Genomic DNA, 20,169 nt, shown 5'->3' on the forward strand with positions numbered 1-20,169 from the left:
GAGGAAAAGCCGTCTGCTGTCATCATGGCAGAGGGAGAAGACTTACTGCCGAATCCCATTCGGTGTAGCTGCGTGCCCCAGCAGGAGAGAAGTTCTCCTGGGTGAAAATGAATGTATTTTAGCTTTAAACCAATTACATCCTGCAGTTGCTGAAATGGCTTTTATTTGGAACCCACTTCTGCTTGCTAATGAGCTATTCTGTGGTGCGTGCCAGCTGCTAATGAAGTTAGACTTCGCTGTGTGTCTCAGCTGCGCTTCACAGGCTTTATTTCCCTTCTGCAAGCAGGGGCTGGGGCAGATGGGAAACGAAGCCAGACCAGCCCCTCACCCCCCACGAGAGACCGGTCGGGGAATGGATGAAACCAACCTGCAGTGGCAGGGTTTCTGCTGCTTGGTGCAGGGAGAGGCCACATGAGCTGTGAGCGGCTCCAGGCCTGCGGCTGGTCCCATGTTTCCAGCATGAACCACCATTAAATGGGACGAGCTGAGATACAGACCAGAGGGAGCACTGTGTCCGACTCTGAAGCACCACGCAGATTCATGCAGCTCAAACCTGTCTGGGGCTCTGCCCTGAGCTACTGAAACCAAACACAGGGATTTTTATTTTTTTTTTTTAAACCCTGTATTTTTCCAATTGCCATCAAAACACAAGTGCGGGCTGTGTGGTGCTGTCCTGCTGTTGGCCTTGCTCAGGCGTCTTTGATGTGTTTTTCGGGGTAGGAAGGCGGTTTCTGTTTGTCTGCATGTCCCAAGGGGTGGATGGTTTGCAGGAGGGGCTGGGAGAGCTGGCAAGGGGAAGGGAGGAGAGCAATGCCAGCTCAGAGCTGCCTGGCCATCACGCCTGCGGCGCTTCCTCCCTCCTCCATCCCACGGGAGGTGAAGCCTTGAGCCTGGGGGCTCTGCCCCCCACGGGGCTCAGCCTCTGCGGAACCCCCTCGGCTGGGAGCGGAGACCTGCGGCGAGGTGGCTGTCCGAGGGCTGGTCTCCCTTGGAGTGGGGTGGATGGAGGCTGGGATGTTGGGCGAGCCAGTGTCCCCATGTTGGAGGTCTGTCACAGCAGGCTGCTGGGAGCACGGCGTTTGTCCCCCACGCTTGTCCTGCCAGGAGCAAGGCTGGCTCGCAGCTGGGGGCTCGGGGGCTGTGCCTGCCTTCAGCCGGACCTCCGTGCAGCTGGGCTTGCAGGAGAGCGATGCCGTGGCTCCTGCTCTGGGGCCAGGCGGCTCCTCTAGCAGCGCCCTGGGAGAGGCCCCGGCAGGCTGGATCCCCTCGCTGGATGCCTGACTGCTCCTTCGGGAGGGCTCCTTGGTGGTTTGCACATCTGACCGAGGCTCCTGGGGCTGTGCGAGGGAGATGTGTGCTATGCTCATGGTGCAAAAATGGGGACAGGGGACAGCAGGAGAAGGGGGGGGGGGGATGGACCAGACAGAAATGCTGGGGCAGGTGGATCTGGGACAGCCCTCGCTGCCGTGGAGGGGTTTGCTGCAGGGCCGGGCTCTGTGCTGGGCTCACCACAGCACTTGGGGCAGGGGCTGCTCTGTCGGGGGAGAAGCAGGGAGTGGAAAAAGGGTGCTGGGGGCTCCAGGAACCCCTCTGTGTCAGGGCAGCCCCTGTTCTCGGATGCTTTTCTCCAAGAGCAGAGCAGCGGCTTATGAGCTCCTCCTGCCGGCACAGCAGCCGCCCCGGCACCCGGCCAGCAGCGGGGAGATGAGCCTGGATTTGGGGTGAAGTGGAGGGAGCCCCATCCCAAGAGCAGGGGGAGATGGTGGCCCAAACACTGGGCGCTGCCTCATTGTACGAAACACCCCTGAAATCTGCTCGTGGTCTGTCCCCAGCCCTGGAAACCCTCTCACAGCCTTCGCACCGGGACCACCGTGATTTGTGCCCGCTCATGAATCTGCCCCGGGAGATGGGCCATGTCAGTGGGTCCCTGCTGGAGCCCCTGCGGGTGCCATCCCTGGAGAGGGGCACCTACCTTCCCAGTGATCCGTGTCCGGAGGCCGTTGCTGGCGCGGGTCAGGGCGGTGGGTTGGCGGATCCAGTCAGTGAGCCGCGCAGCAGCGGCGGCTGAACGGGAGGTCAGGTCCAGCCTGGCTGGGGGAATCCTCGGTGGCATCTCCCAGGTCCCCACAAACCTGCCCCATGGGGAGGCCTGGGAGGAAGAGGGGGAGCAGGGGAGCCCCAGTGATGGCTGAGGGGCAGGAGCCACCACCTCTGCCCCCCCCACGAGTGCCCATGGGTCTGGCTCACCTGAGAGCGGGGCACAGCAGGGAGCAGGTGCCCACGGTCATCGGCGATGATCAGCGTGGAGCCCTCCAGCAGTGAGGGGCGCTGGGGGAGCGCGGGGGGGGGGGGGGGAATCCAAGCTGAGGCTGGGGAAGGGTGTCCCTGAGGGGTTCCAAGGGTCCAAGCCGGGGTTGAGGGAGGTCTCAGTGGGTCCTAGCAGTCCGGGCTGGGGCTGAGAGGGGTGCCAGGGGGTCCTGGGGCTCCGTGCTTGGCCTGGGGCATCCCAGGGGGGTCCAGACCAGGGCTGAGGGGGGTCTCTGGGGGTCCAGGATGGGGCTAGGGGGGTCCCAGGGGGTCAGGGCCAGGTCGGTTCTGGGGGGCTCCAGGGGAATTCAGGCCAGGGCAGTGTGAGTCCCAGGGGGTCCCAAGGGGTCCAGGACGGGACTACGGGGGTCCCGGGAGGCCCTGAGGGCATCTGGGCCGGGGCTACGGTGTCCTGGAGTTCCAGGCTGGGGCCGAGGGGCGTCCCAGGGGGTCCCGGGGCTCCTGGCTGGGGCTGGGGGATCCCAGCGGGGTCCGGGCCAGGGCTGGAGGGGTCCTGGGGGTCCCGCGGTTGGCCGGACCGGGGCTGGGGGGTCGAGACCGGGGGGTGACACGGTTCTGGGGGGTCTCGGGGGTCCCGGCCGGGGCTGGGGGGATCCCGGAGGGGACCGGTCCGGGAGTACCTGCCGGCCGGTCCGGGGCACGCTCCAGTTCTGCAGGCGGTGGGGGCTGAAGGCGTCCTCGTACTGCCGGGAGAGCGGGGCCGATGAGACCCTGGACCGACACCGACACCGGCCCCGGCCCCCCCCGCGCCCCCACCTGCCCCGCGCCGTAGCGGGCCGCCATGAGCCGCGCGCGCCGTCTCCTGGCAACCGCCCCGCGTGTCCTCGCGCCTTGCGCCCCCCCTGGCGGCCGCCACGGGCGCTGCCGGCGGGACGGGGCGTGGCCGGGGGCGTGGCCTGTGACGTCAGCGCCAGCTGTTCAGCGCGGTGCGGCGGGTCCCGGGTCCGGTGCTCACGGCGGGGGGGGAACCCGGGGAGGCGATGGCGGGCCAGGGCCAGGGCCAGGGTCAGGGTCAGGGTCAGGGTCAGGGTCAGGGCCAGAGTTAAGGCTGGGGTCAGGATTAGTGGCCAGGCTCTGGCTGAGTAAGGACTGAGGTCGGGCTTAGGGTCAGGGTCAGGAGTTAAAGCCATGGCCGGGACGAGGGGTATCTGCAGGGCAGGAGGGTCGGGTTGGGGCTGAGCTTTTGGGGCCGGGTTTGCCCCCGGCCTGTGGGACCCCCACTCACCCGCAGCCCTGGGGGTCAGTGTGGGGTTAGGGTAGGGTTAGGTTTAGCATCAGGGACTGGATTAGCGTTAGCATTGGGGTGAGCACCTGGGTTAGGGTTAACATCAGGGTTAGGACTGACGGGAGGCTTAGGGTTAGTGCCAAGATCCAGGTTAGTGTCATGGTTAAGGTTAGGGCTAGTATTAGGGGTAGGGTAGAGGTTATTGTTAGGGTGAGCCTTAGGGCAAGAGTCAGGCTGGGGGTTAAGTTTAGGGTTATGGGCAGCATTGCATTAGGGATAGGATTAAGATTAGGGTTAGGGCATCCTGGGGCTGGGCACGTTTGCCATTTGGGGCTGCTCTCGCTCCCTGTTCGAGGGTCTCCCTCCCACCCACTGCGGGTGCTCGGGGGCTTGTGGTGGCTGTTGCCCTCCATCTCCTGCCAGACCTCACAGCAGCCCCCAGGCGATGGCTCCCCAACACATCCTGGCTTGCCCAGTGGCCCATCTGGCATGGGGCACCCACGGCCGCGTGGCAGCATTCCCTGGCAGCAGCCCCAGAAAGCACCCATGGGTGCTGCAGGGTTGTGTCAGCAGCATCCGCATGATGATGCCAAGACAGACGCTGCCAGGAGCGTGCTGGGTGCCCTGCCATCACCATGGCATCACGGGACCCATCCCAGCACAAGCTTCCCTCCACCGCTCTGGTGAATCGGTGCTGCCGACTCCCCGGGACCTTCCTGAATGTGGTGCTGGGGCCGGCAGCCGCCTCTGCCCCGGGCTGCCCAGCCAGGGAGGGGCAAGACACGACAGGACAGCACTGAATTCACTTTAGTTTATTTCTTTTCATTTTTTTCTTGCTCCAAACTGCAAATCCTGGTGCCAATGGCGTCTCATCTCGAATAACACCCAATTGCTAAAGCCAATGCGGGGGCGCTGGTGGCGCCGGGCCGGAGGCAGGAGGCTGCTGGGCAGCCGGTTTGGGCGATTCGGGGCTGCCACATCCCTGCTCGACACTGAGGGGACGGGCCAGAGAGAAATAAATATTGCTGCACTAGCAAGGGATGCCTTCGGGAGCGGGGCCGGGAGCCGCCCCGAGAGCCGGGCTGTGGCTGGGGGGGGGACATACAAAAAAGGGGCCAAAAAAAAAAAAGAAAACCAACAAAACAGATTGATGAACCCAAACAAGGTTTGCTGGAAGCCAGGGCTGTTTCAGGGGGAGGAGGGAGCTGGATTCCTGACTTCAGTTTGCATGGCAAGCCCTGGCAGCACAGCCCTGCACCACTTGGTGCCGGATCCCGGCAGTGCCGCCAGCTCTGGGCTTGCAGTTGCTCCCCCCGTAGAGCCGAATCGGGGGCAGGTGTGGGGCAGGCGGGGGGTTACAGCGCCGGGCAGGCGACTTGGTGCCGGATGCCCTCGTTGCACATGAGGGCGGCCGCCCGCTCGTCGCCGTCGCCGTGCTGGCATTGCATGTAGCTGATGCCGTGGGGTGAGTAGCTGTGGTGGGCGCAGACGTTGCAGGTGCGGGTCATGGTGCCGCCTGTGCTGCTCCTGCAGGCAGAGAGGAGCCCCAGCGGCACCCGTCAGTGCTTGGCAGTGCCCGGTGGCACCCATCAGCACCCCTTGGTGCCTGGTGGCACCCCTTGGTGCCCACAGATGCTCAGCGGTGCCTGGCAGTGCCTGGTGGCACCTACTGGCACCCTGCTGGTTTCCATCAGTGCCAAACAGTGCCTGGTGCTACTTATCAGCCCCCATCAGTGCCCATCGGTGCCTGGTGGCACCCACCAGTGCTCACCAGGGTCTGCTGGCACCTGGCAGTTCCCAGTGGTGCCTATCAGCACCCACTGGTGCCTGTCAGTGCCCATCTGTCCCCATCATTGTCAGGTGGTACCCATAGGTGACCCACAGTGGCCGTCAGTGCCTGGTGGCACCCAGCAGTGTGTCCATCGGTCCCAGTGGTACCCTGTGGTGCCCATCAGTCCCCAGTAATGCCCATCAGTGCCCAGTGGCACCCACTGGTGCCCGTTGGCCCTGTGCCCATCCCATGCCCCTGTGCCCCTCACCTGCAGTCACTGCAGGTCCGCTGGCACTCCTTCCGGCGGTAGCGGCAGATCAGCGCCCAGATGAGGAGTCCAAGCAGGCTGAGGAGCAGGAGGGAGCCCAGGATGGAGCCCACGATGATGCCCGCTTGCCTTCCTCCTGCCGCAGGAGCACAGCCTGTCACCGCCGGCCTCCCTGCCGGCTGCCCACTGGTCACCATGCCCCCGGTGGCACCCTGACATGCAGAGACAGCCCCTGGCAGCACCTTGCTCGTGCTGTCACCCCCGTGGTGGCACTTACTTGGTGTGGGGTTGAGGTTGATCTGGCACACGGAGTAGCCCACACGGTTGGTGACGCGGCACTGGTAGACACCGGCGTGCACCTCCGACAGGCTACGGATTAACAGGTCGCCAGGAGCACGTCCTGCAGTGGGGAGAGACGGCCCCATCAGCCCCACCGCTGCACCCCTGTCAGCACCTGCACTCTTGGACACGGGTGCACAGGGACATGGGTGCACACGGACACGGGTGCACACGGACACAGGCACATACGGACATGGACACCCAGAAACACAGGTGCACACAGACACCCGCGTACCTGGGTGCACACAGCCATGGGCACACACCAACACGTGCACTCACAGACAGGAACACCCCACCCATGAGCATCCCCTGCACCCAGGTATCCCCTTCTCCCCCGGGTGGGCACAGCCCTGCCAGCACCCACCTTGGATGGTGCCGGAGGGCAGGCGTCCCCCGCCGTAGCCGTCAGCCAGCTTGGCCCACTGGTAGGCAAGCGGGGAGGTGCCTCCCCGGCTGTAGCATCGCAGCAGGATGCTGCTCCCTTCTATCAGCTCCCCCTCGGTCCAGCACTGTGGGGTGACTGGCTTCTCTGCAGGGAGAGGGACACTGTCACTGCCAGAGCCACCGGGGGCCAGCTGGGGTGCCCAGGAAGGGGACGTGGGAGGTTGGGGCTCACCTTGCACAGTGACAATGACCTCGTGCACGGCCACAGTGTTTTTCTTCACCCGGCACTGGTAGGTGCCAGTGTCGGAGACCTGCAGGTCGGCCAGGCGGATGGAGGCGTCGTACTGGCTGGGGTCGTTCTGCACGAAGGCCACTCGGTCCTGCAGCCCTGAGCCACTGCCGTAGTTGACGTGGTGGTCATGGTAGGACAGGAACTGGGGGGGGGCAAGCAGGGAGATTGGGCAGGGCTGGTCCAGGCAGGGGCACCTGGGGCTGCCAGATGGGGAGGGAAATGCACTGCCTCTGCCTGTCCCTGCCTGCCCTGCCTGTTCCTTCCCTGCCCTGCCAGACCCTGCCTGGTCCTTCCCAGCCCAACATTCCCAGACCCTGCCTGGCTCTGCCTGCCCTACCTGGACCTTCCCCTGCCCTGCCAGACCTTGCCTGTCCTGCCTGGCTCTGCCTGCTCGTCTGGGCTCCGTCTCATCCATCCCAGCCCTGCCTGCCCTGCCTGCCCTGCCTGCGTGGTGGGATGGCAGCTGCCGGGACAAGTGACACTCACCACATTCTCTGGGCCGGTCCGCTCGGGCGTGATCTGGATCCACTCGATGCCCACGCCCTGGGGACCGTTGTCTTCGGGCTCAAGGACATAGGGGCATCCCAGCTTCACCGAGTCACCTTTGGCCAGGTACAGCACCTCCCGGCCCTTGCTGTTGATCCTTACGGCCAGGAGGAGAGCTGGGAAGAGAATGTCATCCATTGTGCCAGCTGGGGAGCACAGGAACACCCCAAACCTGTGCCCCAATGCACCCTGACCCCGATCCTGCAGCACTTGACCCCCAGAAAGCAGTGACGGAGAGGGACCCATATGCCAGGGTCAGGCACCCGCAGGGGCTGGGTGTCCCAGTGGGCTTGAGCACCCATCAGGGCTGGCACCTGATGGGTCCCATGAAGCTGCATCAGGGACAAAGGGACATGGTGGGCTCAGTGCCACCTTCCCAGCTCTGGCCAACACAGGTGGGGTGTTGGGGCAGGACCAACCCCAGCTGCAGGTGCTCTGCTGATCATGGATTGCATCCAGCACCCTGGGGTGCCCCGTGGCTGGGCAGAGACCCCCTCCATCCTTGGTGGCATCACTGCAGGAGCAGGTCCAATTGTAGGAAATCCATCAGTGCCTACCTGGCATGAGACCCAGGAGCAGGAGCAGGCTGGCGCCGTGCCCTGCCATGACGCTGCAGCCGTGCCGGGTGGTGAGGAGGAGCAGGAGCAGAGGAGGCTCTGAGGCGACAAGGCAGCCGGCTGTGCGGGGCTGCTTTTACATGCTGGGCCAGGGTGCTCCTCCCTGTGGGGCGGATGCCTTTGGGATGACTGAGTGGCTCCAAGCTGTGCGTGAGCGATGCCGCCCTGCTCCACTCCCTACCTGGTAATTAAGCATCGCCATGCTATGGGCCCCCATTCTGCCAGACCTGGGCCAGGGACCACTGTAGACAGTGCGGGCAGGGGGCACCATCATGCCCTGGGGCATCCAGAGCAGCGGAGTGCGGATCAGGGGGACTGTGGATCCCATGGTGCCTGGTGGCTGGTACCCTGGTGTGGGCACTGGCGGCATGAGTGTGGCTGGTGGGAAAAGGCTGCCTGGGACCCTGCGGGAGCAGCCCAAGTGTGGCCAAGCACTGCAGCTGCATGGAAGTGCCAGCTTGGCCCCATGCAGGTCCCAAACCGATTTTGGTCTTGGGGCAGGACTCAGGGCAATTGGAAGAGCTTAAAGGTGTGGTTTGACCATGGGCTTAAGCTTCAGCAGATCCCTCCTCCAGTCCTGCCCCCTCAGTGAGTGGGTATGGGGATGCCGCAGCTGTGTGAGGACCATGGCACCCACCAAGCCTATGCTGGTGCTGATGGCACTGCTGAAGTACAGTGTGGAGGCCTGGCTGGTGCTCCAGGCCATGGCTCACTGCACGGGGACATGGCAGCAGCCAGGGCAGCACACCCCCGGCCACGCTCAGCACAGCGGAAAGGATGTACAATGTGGTTGGAACAGCCAGAGCGGAGGAAGAGAGGGGCCGAAACCTGCTGGGATCTGAGGGTGGGAGCTGGGGGGCAGAGATGCTCTGCAAAGGATGGAGGAGTTGAGGACGGGGATGCTCTGCAGAAGATTTGGGGACAGGGATGCTGGGCAGTGGGAGACAGAGGAGCAGGGATGTTTGGCAGTGGGATGGAAGATTTGGGGACAGGGATGCTGGGCAGTGGGACAGAGGAACAGGGACAGGGATGCTTTGCAGCAGGTGTTGGGGACCACGCTGGCGATGCTCAGCCCCAGGGGAAGCCCCAGCCATGGACATTCTCCGTGCCTGTGTCCCTTGGAGGGGCTGAGCTGGCTGAGCCCCCACACTGGGCTGCTCTGGTGCTGTGGGCTGGGTCAGGCCCCATGTCCGGCTCACCCATGCAGTGCCCTGCGGCACAGCTCGGCCATGCTGGTGCTTTCCAGACCACGACTGCCCCAGCCGGCTCGGCAGCACCGCCCAGCTGGTCCCAAACACTCCCTGGGGCCAAGAGCTGCTCCATTTACTGGCCCGGAGCTGAGCTCACTGCTGCCAGTTAACCCTTACCGGCCCCGTGCTGGAAATTGGGGCCGAGCCCGGCACGTGCTTTGCCGCGTCTGTGATTTCGGGGCCCCTGTGCGCAGCCTGGCCCCGGGGCAGCACCGACGCGGCAAGGGGTGCCGCCTGCCGGGGCTGTTCCCGCGTGGCGGGGGCCGTTCCCGCTGTGACGGAGCCGTGGCTCACCAGGGCTCGGGGCTCCTTGCCGGCGCGGTGCTAGCTCCCCGGCCGGTGACTCCTGCATTCCTTGGCACAGGGAGCCCCACTCACGCAGGAAGGGTGGGGAAGCCACTCCACCCCGGCTGGCCACTCGCCGGTGGTCACAGCCCCCTCGGCACGGCCGGCGCGGTGGCTTTGAAACCCTCTGGGCTGAGCCTGGCCTAGAACAACGCTGTGACTGCCTGGCCGAGGTGGTGACCGAGAGTGACACGGCCGGCGCGCGGCCAGTGGGGACCGGGGATGGAGCCTGGCACAGAGCACCGCAGATGCTTTCTGGGCTGGCCACAAGTGCTGAGGCCCCTGGGGGTCTGGAGACCTCTGTGGTTGCGAGGGACTTGCTTGAGGGTGGGTGGCAGATGCCCGACAGCACCAGCGATGCCTTTCAGCCCCTGCCCCGAGAGGGATGGCACAGACCTGCAGTGCCTGGCTCTGTCATGACATGGAGACACAGCAGCTGGAGAGGAGACAGGGAAGAGATAACAAGAAGCTGCAGCATTTCATCCTCCCTATGTACCCAGCCTGGAGGAGGCTCAGGGCTCACAGCAGAGTCCTCCGAGCCGTCCCCCTGCCCTGGGCAGTCTCGCCTTTGCTGGCTCTCCTTATTTTTCAGCTGCTCTGACAATTAATCAGAGCCACTCCTACGGGATCCCGGCCCTCTGAAGCTGCCAGTCCCTATCCAAATGGATTTTAAATGTTTGCATCATGCTCCGGTCTCTTTGCTTTGCCCCTGAAGAAGGCCACTGCTGCAGGGCCTGGAGGTGACACCTCAGTGAGAAGGTGGCACTGCCAGGGCTGTGTGCATGGAGAAGAGCCCGTCTGGCTGATGGGGACCCTACCTGGCCCCTCTGAGGACACGGGCCACCTCCAGCATCTCTCTCCCAGTGGATGTGGGGAGATGGGCAAGGGGTGACCTCTGTCCTGTGCGTGGGGCAGGTTGGACAATGAGCCTTTGGGCTACTCCAGCCCAAAGGGCAGCTCCTGGCCCGCAAACCCAAAGTGAGAGAAGGATGAAAGACACAATCTGCTCCATAAACATCTCTGTTCATAGAAAACTCAGCCTAAGAAAATGGAAACCCCTAAGTTGCTGCGGAACTGGAGCTCTGCTCCTCATGGGGCTGAGCCTGGCCAGGGGCTGCGTTTGCTCGGCTCAGGGCCCTCCGCTCCACCTGGGCACAGTACTTCTCGGGGATGCCGGAGGCTCTGCAGAGGAAAGAAATCATCAGGCACCCTGTGCTACGCTGGAGTCGAGCTTTAAGAGCACGGCCCTGGAGTGGATCCTGTTTGATGAGGATGCAAAGGAACCCATGAGGTGGGTCAGGAGATGGTGGGAAGCCAGGAAGGACTTAGGGACATGCAGGGAGCCATGGAAGTAAGCAGCCACTGGCAGCAGATCACCTGAGCTCCTGCATCTTCTGCTGCTTGAGCTGGGCGATGCGCTGGCTGCGCCGGCGGGCCTCCTCCTCCAGCCACTGGCACTCCTCGAAGGCAGCCACCCGCTCCTGCGCCAGCTGCTGCTGACGCTCCCGCATCTGGCGCCGGACGTCGTTAGCATGGGCGAGCTGCAGACCTGCCCTCCGTGCTTCCTCCGCCTTCTCCTTCTCCATCTGCTCCTGCTGGGCTCTGCAGGAGAGCTCGGGGCAGATGGCAGGCCCTACTCCAGCCCCTGCACGTGCTGATAATCTGCCTGCAGGGCCTTGGCCAGCACCAGAGCCACCGGCAGTGCTGACTTGTCTCTGAGAGCTCCCACGGCAGCCTCCCTGCCACCATGTCACCCATCCCTCGGCCCTGTTTCGCACGGCAGGGCCTGGCCACCTCACCAGTAAGCTCCTGGCACCGTCCCTCTCACCTGAGGATCCTCTCGAACTCGTGGCGGTCCTGCTGCACCTGCACAGCCATGCTGTGCTCCCGCTGGGCGATCTGCTCCAGACGGCTCCGCTTCAGCATCTGCTCCATCTCAGCCTTCCTCTGTGCCGCCTCCTTCTCTGTGCGCCGCCACTCTCGCTCGGCAGCCTCTTGGCTGCGCTTGGCCCTCAGCGCGTCCTGCCGAAGGGGGACAGTGGTGATGCTGGAGAGGCCATGGAAGACTTCCCTCAGGAGGGGAGGTATGGAAGCACTTGACCGTGGTTTTTGCCTCTTTGCCAGCGCCACGGCCAGCACCGCTCCAGGACATCACCTGGCTCCAGGTGCTGGTCCAGACCTGCAATGCTGCAGCAGACCCACCACATGCAGGGGAGATTCCACTTTGCCGGGGTGGTGATGAGGAAGGTGGCGAGGGAGCCAGCATGGGAGCACATCACACGTCAGCAAGTGTCGCTCACCTTCTCTGCCTGGTGGTCCTGGGCCCTCTCTTGCATGGCCCTCAAGCGTGCTGTCTCCTTCTCCTTCTCCCAACGGATTCTCTCCTGCTCAGCTTCGAACTCGGCCTCACGCTCCTGTGTGGGACAGAGCCTTGTGGCAGCTCCCCACAGCACCGCTGCTGCCTGCTGAACCTATGCCAGTGCCACACACACTTAGTCCTGTTACCATTTTCTGCCGCTGGTACTCAAGCACCCGCTCATCTGCCATCCTCTCCTGCTCCCGCTGCTCCTCCTTGCGCCTCTGGTTCTCATCATTGATGCGTTTAATCTCAGCCTGGATTTTCTTCCGTTGCTCCTTTCTCCGCTCCAAGTCCTGAAAACAGTGCAGAGGGTCCAAGGTGAGAGGGCAAGTGCCGCAGCACAAAGCGCTGCCTCCGCTCCTCCCCGTGTGCCTTCCTGAGGGCCCAGCAGCACACTCAGGGCGAGGGAGGGCTCAGTGGCCCAGGTCACTTTCTGAGGATGCCTCAACTTCCCCAAGAGACTAGAGCTTCAATTCTGCTGGCTGCTGTCTCCACACACCAAGTCTTGACTTACCCAGCTCTGGGTCACCCTTCCAACAAGGTGACAAATCTAACTCCGGCCCCCCTGCTCCCTGGTGGGTCACCAGTCGCACCTTCAGGTCCTCCATCTTCAGCTGCTCCAGGTACTCCAGCATCTCCTGAGCCTCCTGGTCCCGCTGCTCGGCTCTTATAGCCCGCTCCTCCGCGTTCTGCTCTATCTGCTTCACAAGCTCCTGCCTCCCTCTGGAAAGAAGAGAAAGGAAGTGTTCCTTCTTGCTCTGTCCCACTCCCAGAAGCAGAAATGCTGGCACGGACATCAGGTGGAATGTCTGCTGTCTCATGCTGCCCGGTCCAGCCACTGTGACTGGGAGGCATGCTGCGGTGTGAAGCCAGCAGCTGGAGGTTACCACAGCTCCGGCATGAGGGCTGGGAAGAGGATGGATGCTTCCGCGGGGAAGAGGGACCCTTTTGCAAACCTGATCAGCTCCTGCTTCCTCCTGCACTCCAGCTCCTCCTGCATCTCGTTGGCCTTTTTCCTCTCCACCTCCATCATCATGGCCAGGCGCTCCTCTTCTTCCTTCAGCTCTTTTGCAATGAGCTTCTTCTCAAGGATCTGCATGTCACGGATCATGTGGCACTTGGCACCAAGGATCAGCTGTGGGGACAACAGGTCTTCCTGGTCTCCGACCAGACTTGGTAGCGGCAGCAGGGACAGACACACAAATGTGAAGGGGGAAAAGGGAAGGAGAGGAAGACCCTGGGTAGCAACAAGTAGAGCAGGGTTTAGGTCTAGAGTGGATAGGCGAAGCTCATGGGGGCTCTCAGCAGCCTGTTCGAGCAGGCAGCTCAGGCTGGTCTTAACATCTGCAGAAAGTGCTGTGGTACTGGGTGATGCAAGGGAGCCCTCGTCCCTACCTCGCTGAACTCCTTGATCTCATCTTCCTGCTCCACGCGCATCCTGCTCGCCCGCTGCAGCAGGCTCTGGGCCCGCTCCCGCGCTGCCTCCTCCAGCTCACTCAGCTTCCCCGTCTGCTGCTGCAGGATGGCCCTTTGCTTTGCCATGCTCTTGCGCTCACTCACCGCCTCCTGGGGGGGGGGGGGGTGGTACAGGCAGGGCTGCCAAAAAACAGGTGCCCTCCCGGGGCAGCCCTGCAAGGCTGAGCCTGCCCAAGGGTGCTATGGAGCAGCCTGGCTCATGAGGGGCACGCTCCTCTGCACCGGGTCCCCGGCACGGAGCCGAGGGGCAGCTCAGGCTCCTCCAGCCATGACACAGGGACCAGGTAGCCCCTTCCCACACCCCTCTCAAGGAGACACCCCACTCCCTTTGCAGGGTGGCAGAAATGCAGCACGGAGGCTTCAGCATGGCCTCCGGGGTCACAGTGGGCTGAGGAAGTGACCAGCGTGGAATTGCTGGATGCAACCAGCAGGGGATTCCTTCCCCACCCACGGACCAGGCAAACCCAGGGATGCTGCACAGCCCTTCCTGGCCTGGGGATTAGAGGAGACCCAAGACACACAGCCGTGCTGCCTCCCCTGCATGCTGCCCTGGCAGTGACGGGCTCACCAAAGCATGGGTGAAAGAGGGGTGAAGGTGGTCGCCCTTGAGCAGAGCTTCGGGGACAGCCCAGCTGGAATGATCTCACCCACAAGGTTGGCTCTACCTCGGCACATCCAGTCCCACCCACAGCCCCAGACCTGTCACCGAGCAGGGAAAGAAGGGGTAGGAGGGGAAATCCCTACGAGAACGGCTTCCTTCTCTGCTTTGAGGGCTGCCAGCTTGGCCTCACGCTCCTCCTTGGTCAGGACTCGAGCTGCTTCTTTAATGCGCTGGAAATCTTCCTGGCCAATAATGAGGGATGCTACCGGGTTCTCCGCAGGGACACTGGTGGCATGGGGAGCAGGACACAGAGAGAGAGAGAGAGCAGTCAGTGGCACAAAGTCTCTGACAGCTCCCTCTGTTCCCTGCCCCACTGACCTCCCTGCCTGGCCGTGGGACCTGCCTGGGCTGCCCACACCAGGGGCAGCAGAAGCCGCTCCACAACCAGGAGTCACCCGAGAGCAATGCAGGAAGCGCCCGAGCTGTGGGGACCTGACTCTCCCGGTCAGGGGGAGGAAGAAATAGAAAGTGCAGTGAAAGCAGCACCACGCTGTGATGCATGGGGGACAGGATGCTCGGCAGGGTGGCCGGGGCCTCCCGGGAAAACCCCAAAACATTCAGCATGGGCATAGTCAGCCCCAGTAAAAAAAAAAAAAAATGCTGGAAGTATTTCTCTACAACTTGACTTTCCCAGCCCTCATTGGAGAAAATTTTGACCACTGCCCTGACCCTTTTTCCAGCAGGACAGTTTGCTCATCCCTGTCCCTAGACTGACTGTCGCTGCTCCTGCATGTCAGATTGAAACCTCTGTTCTGTGCGGACAGATTTTTGGGGAGCAGAGGCTGCTTTTTCACTTTGTTTAATGACACTCAACCTGCTCCGGCTCCAGATTTGCACAGCACAGCTTGGCTTCAGCTCCACTGCCCCGGGAATCCACTCGGTACAAGACAAGGAAACATCGTGCTGCCCAAACACGGAGCACCCTCTCCCCTCCCAGTGCTGGCAGGTGTCCCTCCAGCCATCACCCTGGCTCTGCAGTGTCCTGCAGAGCCACAGACTCTGCCCGTGACTCACACTGTGGTTTAGAGGAAATCACCCAAGCTCTTGGTGCCCCCATTTCCCCACTTGTAAAAATGTGGATAATAATACGGGGTTGTTTTCCAGGGGAGTTGTAAGGAGTTAATTACTCTTCGTATTACTCAGATACCATGGTGACGCGTGTGGTGTAGGAGCGTATATTAACCAAATGCATAGAGCACTTTGAAGATGTTCAGGACTAAGAATTTACTCATTATTATTGTGTGTCACCTTTCATCCACCCTTGTGAATATGAACAGATACCTGCATAATGATCGTTCGAGAGCTGCATCACAGCATCGGATTCCAGGACGCTTTAAAGAATGGCTAATGGTCACAACGGCACTAATAAATGTAATGACACAGTGGCCACTGCTTTAGTCGTCCCAGTGTTTGGGTGACCAGCCTGGGATGTCTAGGGCCTGATTTTCAGGAATAAAACCAGCACAAACAGTTTCCATTAGTTTCAGCCGGAGCTGTGGCCGTGCGACACATCTGCAAATTGGCCCCCAGCTTTGGCAGCAGGGTCAAATAAGAATGTGAAGGTATAAAACCAGGTACCAGCCTCGAAAGCCTGAACCAGTGCCTCTGTGCCATTTCACTCTCCACAAAACCCAAACCCAAACCATCTGTGGGGCGGGTGTCACGTTTTACAGGGTGTAAGAGCATTACATGGAGATTCAAAACAGGAAGCAAAAATGAACCTCGCACTGAACAACAACTACAAGGAAAATTTAGGGAGGTCAAAATGAGGCTAAATTGGAGCTGGCCGGGATAATGGCCCTATTCTCATCTATGTGCTGCAGGCTTTTAGCAAGGTGTAGTAATTAGGGCCAGGGTTCTTACAGTTCAGCCTTGCCTATAAAACATCCCTGTAGAGAAACACAGCTCCCAGTGTGCAGGGACTGCAGGCGACGCTCCGCTGCCTTTCTCGCATGAGGCTTTTCAGTATTGGGGCACAGGAGGCAGCGTTTGATACATGATGGGGGGCTGTTCAGCCCAGGAGGAGCTTTTCTGGCTGCTGAGAAGGTTTTATGTTGCTTTTCACTGGTTCTCGTGATGATTTGGTGCCTCTGTAAAACACTCAGTGCTTCCTGGCTCCATTGATGCCCAAGCCAGGCGTATCAGAGTGCTGCTGCCCGTCCCTTCTTCCCTGAGATGTCCCAGCAAACGGCAAGACAAACTCTGTGCACTGAGATGGTGCTGTGACAGACAGGCAGGGCCCCAAAAGCTCCTCAGAGCTGCCACTCAGGCATGGACTTACATGAGATCACGGATGAAGTCCTTGGTGATGAGACGGATGGTCTCAGGTTTGTGCCCACCAGCAGGCGACGCTTTCGGGGCAGTCTGCACATCCCGAAGGATCACGACGGGGCTGCTGGAGTGCGACTGCTGCAGGCTCTGCAAGAAAGGATGGTGTTTCCTACGGCCTTCCTGCCACTGCCCCATGGCCAGCTCTCTGCCCCTGGCTCCTGGGCACAGAGGTGCTCTGGGCACAAGAGGCCGCAGGTTCCCCTGAGCTCTGACAAACAACCAACCTCTCGCACCACCAAGACCAGTGATGTCTGTGCATGGGAAGAGTTTTTTGCCTCAGCAGCCCCAGCTCCGAGAGCCTGATGAGGACATGGGGAGAAACAAAAATACCCCTACAGCACTGGTTTTGATATCAAAATCTGGGCATCCATCTCTCACCCAGATCTGAAGTGAAGGATGAGCTGATAGCTGCTTGCTTAGGGCAAGACCCCATAAATGCATAAGCATCATCTTGGCTACCCTGAGCTGATGGCAGCTGCCCCTGCCACGCTCACCTGTGGCCACTGGAAGCTCTGTCCTGCTGAGCCCCACGGACCCAGGAAAAACTGCGTGGAACCCAAGCCAGACTGACCCAAACTCCCTGGGAGCTGGCAGGGGAGACCTGGGGAGGGGGAAGCGGGGACAGCTTGAGGTCTGGCCTTGCAATGAACCAACAGACAGCACTGGGCAGAAACCAGTCCTCCCAGTACAGCCTGGACTGGTGCCAGTCCCTTTGCTTGAGCCGAGACTGCCACCTAGTGAAGCATCCCCCAGCTGCGGGGTGACTCGGGGACCCTGCTGTGCACATCCCCCAAGCAGTGTAGGCGCTGTGTACCCCTGGCGGGTGAGGGCAGCCGAGGGATGTCCTGAACACACATGGGGCTGCCCCACGGGAGCCTCCAAGAGGCAGGAACAAGCATCCCGGGTGGTGAAGTCCCGCCAGGGCCACTGACAATCCCATGGGAAGGAGCACTTTTGGAGCAGGCACCGGTCTGCAGAGCATAACCTCCAGCAGCCAGGTGGGACAGTCCCCAGCCGGGAGACCCAAGGCCGGCAGGGCCAGCACGAAGTTTGGCTTCCCAAGTCCAGTGCTGCTTCCCGAGCCCAACCACGGCATAGGCATCCCAGCGAAACCCTCACACGAGTCAGGGAACCACAAGAGCTAATCTAAGGTACACACAGATGTGTGGCTTCCCTTGGACTTCTATTTACTAGTTCAACTTTAAAATCCTAAGCCACTGCTGGAACAAATCCTGTAGCCAACTGGGCACTGAGCGGTTCCACGGGAACTTGCTGCCAGCGATATTTCCATTTTACAGGTCTGATAATCCTGAACCACGGGCTCTCCTGTAGCCCAGCACGGCAGATACCAGAGCAGATTCCCAGCCACTGCAGGCCCCAAGTGTGAGCTGTTGAATTAAAGGGTTTGGCACTGAAACACTCATGCAAACAAAGATAATAGTGTTATTCACCACAGTCAACTCGCATGTTGTCCCCAAAGCCAAGAGAACTCCTTGGACTAGACCTGGATTAATCTCAGGGAACAAAATTAACACCCATATGAGCATTACAACATTTTTTATCTTATTGCCTTGAAGGCCTCCAAGATAACAGATCATAAACCTGCCTGGGGCTCCTTTGGCTTGCAGGGCATCCGAGGCATATAGGCCCGGCAGCCCCGGAGCAGGTTGCTTGCCAAGAGCACTCCCAACCTCCTGCCCCATGAGGCAAACCGTCCACGCAGCCTTCAGTTGGTAGCGGAGGTAATCTTCATTACACGCTTCCTTCCTCTTCTCTGAAAAGCCAAAGGGTTTTGGCAAATCTCTTTGGACAGATTTGTTTCAAGCGATAAGACCCAGGAGAGGAAATTACAGCTGCAAATACACACCCCTGCAGAGGGACAAGTGCCTTGAACACAGCGTGGTACCCTCGTGGCGGCCGGCTGCCAGCTGTGGCCCCGGCGGAGATACCCCCAACCTTTTATCAGCTGAAGAGACAGTGAGTGTGAGATGGGCCAAACTCTGCTGGCATCCAGCCTGGCCCTTGTACCTCGATCTGTGTCAAAGATGACACGAAGGGTGGGGAGAGCCAACGGCTGCAGCCATAAACCGAACCTGCCATGGGGAAAGCACCTGGGAGAGTTGATAAAGGAGGTGGGGGAAGCAGGAGCGGGGAAAGGACATTCAAAACATCACCTTTCTGTACCCCTTGTCTGGAAAACACCATCATCCAGAGGCTGCAGCTCTTCCCTGGGCTCTCATGCAGGAGCCGGGGACAGCTGAGGGACAAGCGCAGAGGAAGCAAGCTTTTTCCTTACAAGACCGGAGAGGAAAGAGCTGTTGCTCTCTGTTTATCTCCTCTCTCAATGGCCAGGGCATCTGGCCAGGAGGTCAGAGACCTGCTGCAATTCTGCTTCGTCTCCAAGGGGACTGATTTCGTAGCTCCCTGATGAAAGTCTAAATATGTTGGCAATGAGCTGCTCTGGAAGCTTCTAGCCTCTGCTCCAAGGACTCTGTCTATATCCCATGTGAAATAACTGCTGTCTAACATACAGGCCCTGTAATGCTGGCTCCTCTCCTTTACTGGGGTGTCTTGCCTCTTGAGCCTCCTTTGTCTCACTAATTAACTAATTACCCTGTGAAAAGTGGAAGCGGAGGCATCAGGGAGGACAGAGGCACACAGCCCCTGGTCTGGTGGATGGCCTTGGCACACTCCCTGGAGGTGGGGGTGGATTTTGTGCCCTCCCAGAAGGAATTGAACGTTGGGCTCCCACAGCAGGGCAAGGAATTAAAAGCACAGAGATGGCAGGGCCCAGGGAGGGCTGACAAAGGGTGCAATGGTGTCCCTCACCCGGGAGGTTTGGAAAACTGGGACTTTGGAGGCAATATGGTGGAGAAGAGCCTCCAGTGAGCCAAGCTGGTGCAAGCAGGGAAGGATGAGGCATGGCAGAAGAGGTACGAGGGGCCGAGGCACGGGGAGCTCGCTGCCCAGAGGGTGCTGAGCCAGGGCTGAGGAGCACCAGGCAGGACCCCAGCACCACGGTGCCCTGGGCAGGATGGCGCTGGCTCCAGCCTGGTGAGGTCTTGGCCACCCTGATCCCCCCATGGCCCTGCCTGGTGCAGGGGGTCAGGCAGCCGGTGGTGCCCCCCGATATCCCAGCCCCCTTACCCGGCTCTCCCCGAACAGCATCTCATCCACCGCGGTGCTCTGGGCCCTCCTCCTGTACCGGCTGCGGGGCTGGCTGGAGCCACGGCTGGGGGGTGCGGGGACGCTGGCGGGCTGTGGGAGGAGATGGGCCGTGAACGGGCTGCGGTGAGAGGGAGGCGCCGGGGATACCGGGAGAACCGGGGAGGAGGGACCCGGTACCGGTGCACCGGGACAGGCCGCGCTCACCATCCTGCTCCCTGCTCCGCGGCCGCCGACCGTCACCATGGCAACACCGCCCCCCCCCCCCCGCTCCCCTGGCAACCGCCGCGCGGGCGGGGCGTTCCCAAGCGCGTGCACCGGGGCGGGGCTGAGGCCGGAGGGCCGCGCTGGGCGGCGGGGGGGGCACTCTATGGTGGGGGTGGGGGTACGTGGGGGTGTGCGGGGCTGTGTGTGTTCACACGCGGGCTGGTGCACGCGGGGACTGCGTGCAGGCCGTGCGCGTGTCCGGGCACACCCCGTGCGCACACGCCCGGTCTCACAGGCGTTCACACCAGCCGCGTACGCACCTGTGCACCCTGACAACGGAGGTCCACGCGCGTGCGCGCAGGTGGCCTCGCACGGACAGGCACGTGTTGGTGTACATGGGCTGCCTCACACGCAGTGCTGTGCACGCGCGGGGGCTGGTGCGGGGAAGCCGGGAGGATGCGCCGTGCCCCAGCAGGCACCGCCGTGCACACGCGTGCACACACACACGCGGCCAGGCTCACCCCACGTTCCCGATGTGCACACGCAGCACACGCTCACCCTGCCCGCGTGTCCCACGCCGCGTCTCCCTGCATAGCCACGCCCCC

At 61.6% G+C, this 20,169-nt stretch overlaps 3 protein-coding genes across 8 annotated transcripts; all 3 read right to left on the reverse strand.

Annotated features, from left to right (window-relative positions):
• Positions 1-65: 65 nt before the first annotated feature.
• Positions 66-3,186, reverse strand: CFAP126 (cilia and flagella associated protein 126). 4 transcript variants are annotated; one of them, XM_054806126.1, is made up of 6 exons: positions 3,085-3,186; positions 2,949-3,011; positions 2,248-2,328; positions 1,973-2,149; positions 1,145-1,337; positions 66-1,061 (listed from the first exon to the last, which is right to left on the reverse strand). In XM_054806126.1, exons 1-6 carry the CDS (start codon positions 3,109-3,111, stop codon positions 916-918), a joined length of 687 nt encoding a protein of 228 aa, XP_054662101.1. In that variant the 5' UTR covers positions 3,112-3,186; the 3' UTR covers positions 66-915. The 4 variants fall into 4 exon arrangements, with proteins under 4 accessions (XP_054662101.1, XP_054662102.1, XP_054662100.1 ...); XM_054806125.1 differs by having other exon boundaries at positions 67-1,061; positions 1,149-1,337; XM_054806124.1 differs by having other exon boundaries at positions 68-1,337.
• Positions 3,187-4,350: 1,164 nt separating this feature from the next.
• On the reverse strand, positions 4,351-9,981 carry VSIG8 (V-set and immunoglobulin domain containing 8). Of its 2 annotated transcripts, none has more exons than XM_054806120.1 (7): positions 7,711-9,981; positions 7,094-7,269; positions 6,548-6,749; positions 6,296-6,460; positions 5,870-5,992; positions 5,593-5,728; positions 4,351-5,080 (listed from the first exon to the last, which is right to left on the reverse strand). In XM_054806120.1, exons 1-7 carry the CDS (start codon positions 7,757-7,759, stop codon positions 4,909-4,911), a joined length of 1,023 nt encoding a protein of 340 aa, XP_054662095.1. In that variant the 5' UTR covers positions 7,760-9,981; the 3' UTR covers positions 4,351-4,908. The 2 variants fall into 2 exon arrangements, with proteins under 2 accessions (XP_054662095.1, XP_054662094.1); XM_054806119.1 differs by having other exon boundaries at positions 5,593-5,746.
• Positions 9,982-10,372: 391 nt separating this feature from the next.
• CFAP45 (cilia and flagella associated protein 45) lies at positions 10,373-20,164 on the reverse strand. 2 transcript variants are annotated; one of them, XM_054806110.1, is made up of 12 exons: positions 20,123-20,164; positions 19,340-19,450; positions 16,143-16,279; positions 13,945-14,086; positions 13,120-13,290; positions 12,681-12,859; positions 12,318-12,447; positions 11,871-12,017; positions 11,666-11,779; positions 11,194-11,387; positions 10,743-10,967; positions 10,373-10,547 (listed from the first exon to the last, which is right to left on the reverse strand). In XM_054806110.1, the coding sequence occupies exons 2-12, from the start codon at positions 19,358-19,360 to the stop codon at positions 10,424-10,426; spliced, it is 1,584 nt and encodes a 527-aa protein (XP_054662085.1). In that variant the 5' UTR covers positions 19,361-19,450; positions 20,123-20,164; the 3' UTR covers positions 10,373-10,423. The 2 variants fall into 2 exon arrangements, with proteins under 2 accessions (XP_054662085.1, XP_054662084.1); XM_054806109.1 differs by lacking the exon at positions 20,123-20,164 and adding an exon at positions 19,565-19,604.
• Between the last annotated feature and the right edge of the window lie 5 nt (positions 20,165-20,169).

Source organism: Grus americana, chromosome 29, assembly GCF_028858705.1.
Source record: "Grus americana isolate bGruAme1 chromosome 29, bGruAme1.mat, whole genome shotgun sequence".
In the NCBI taxonomy this organism is placed as follows: Eukaryota; Metazoa; Chordata; class Aves; order Gruiformes; family Gruidae; genus Grus; species Grus americana.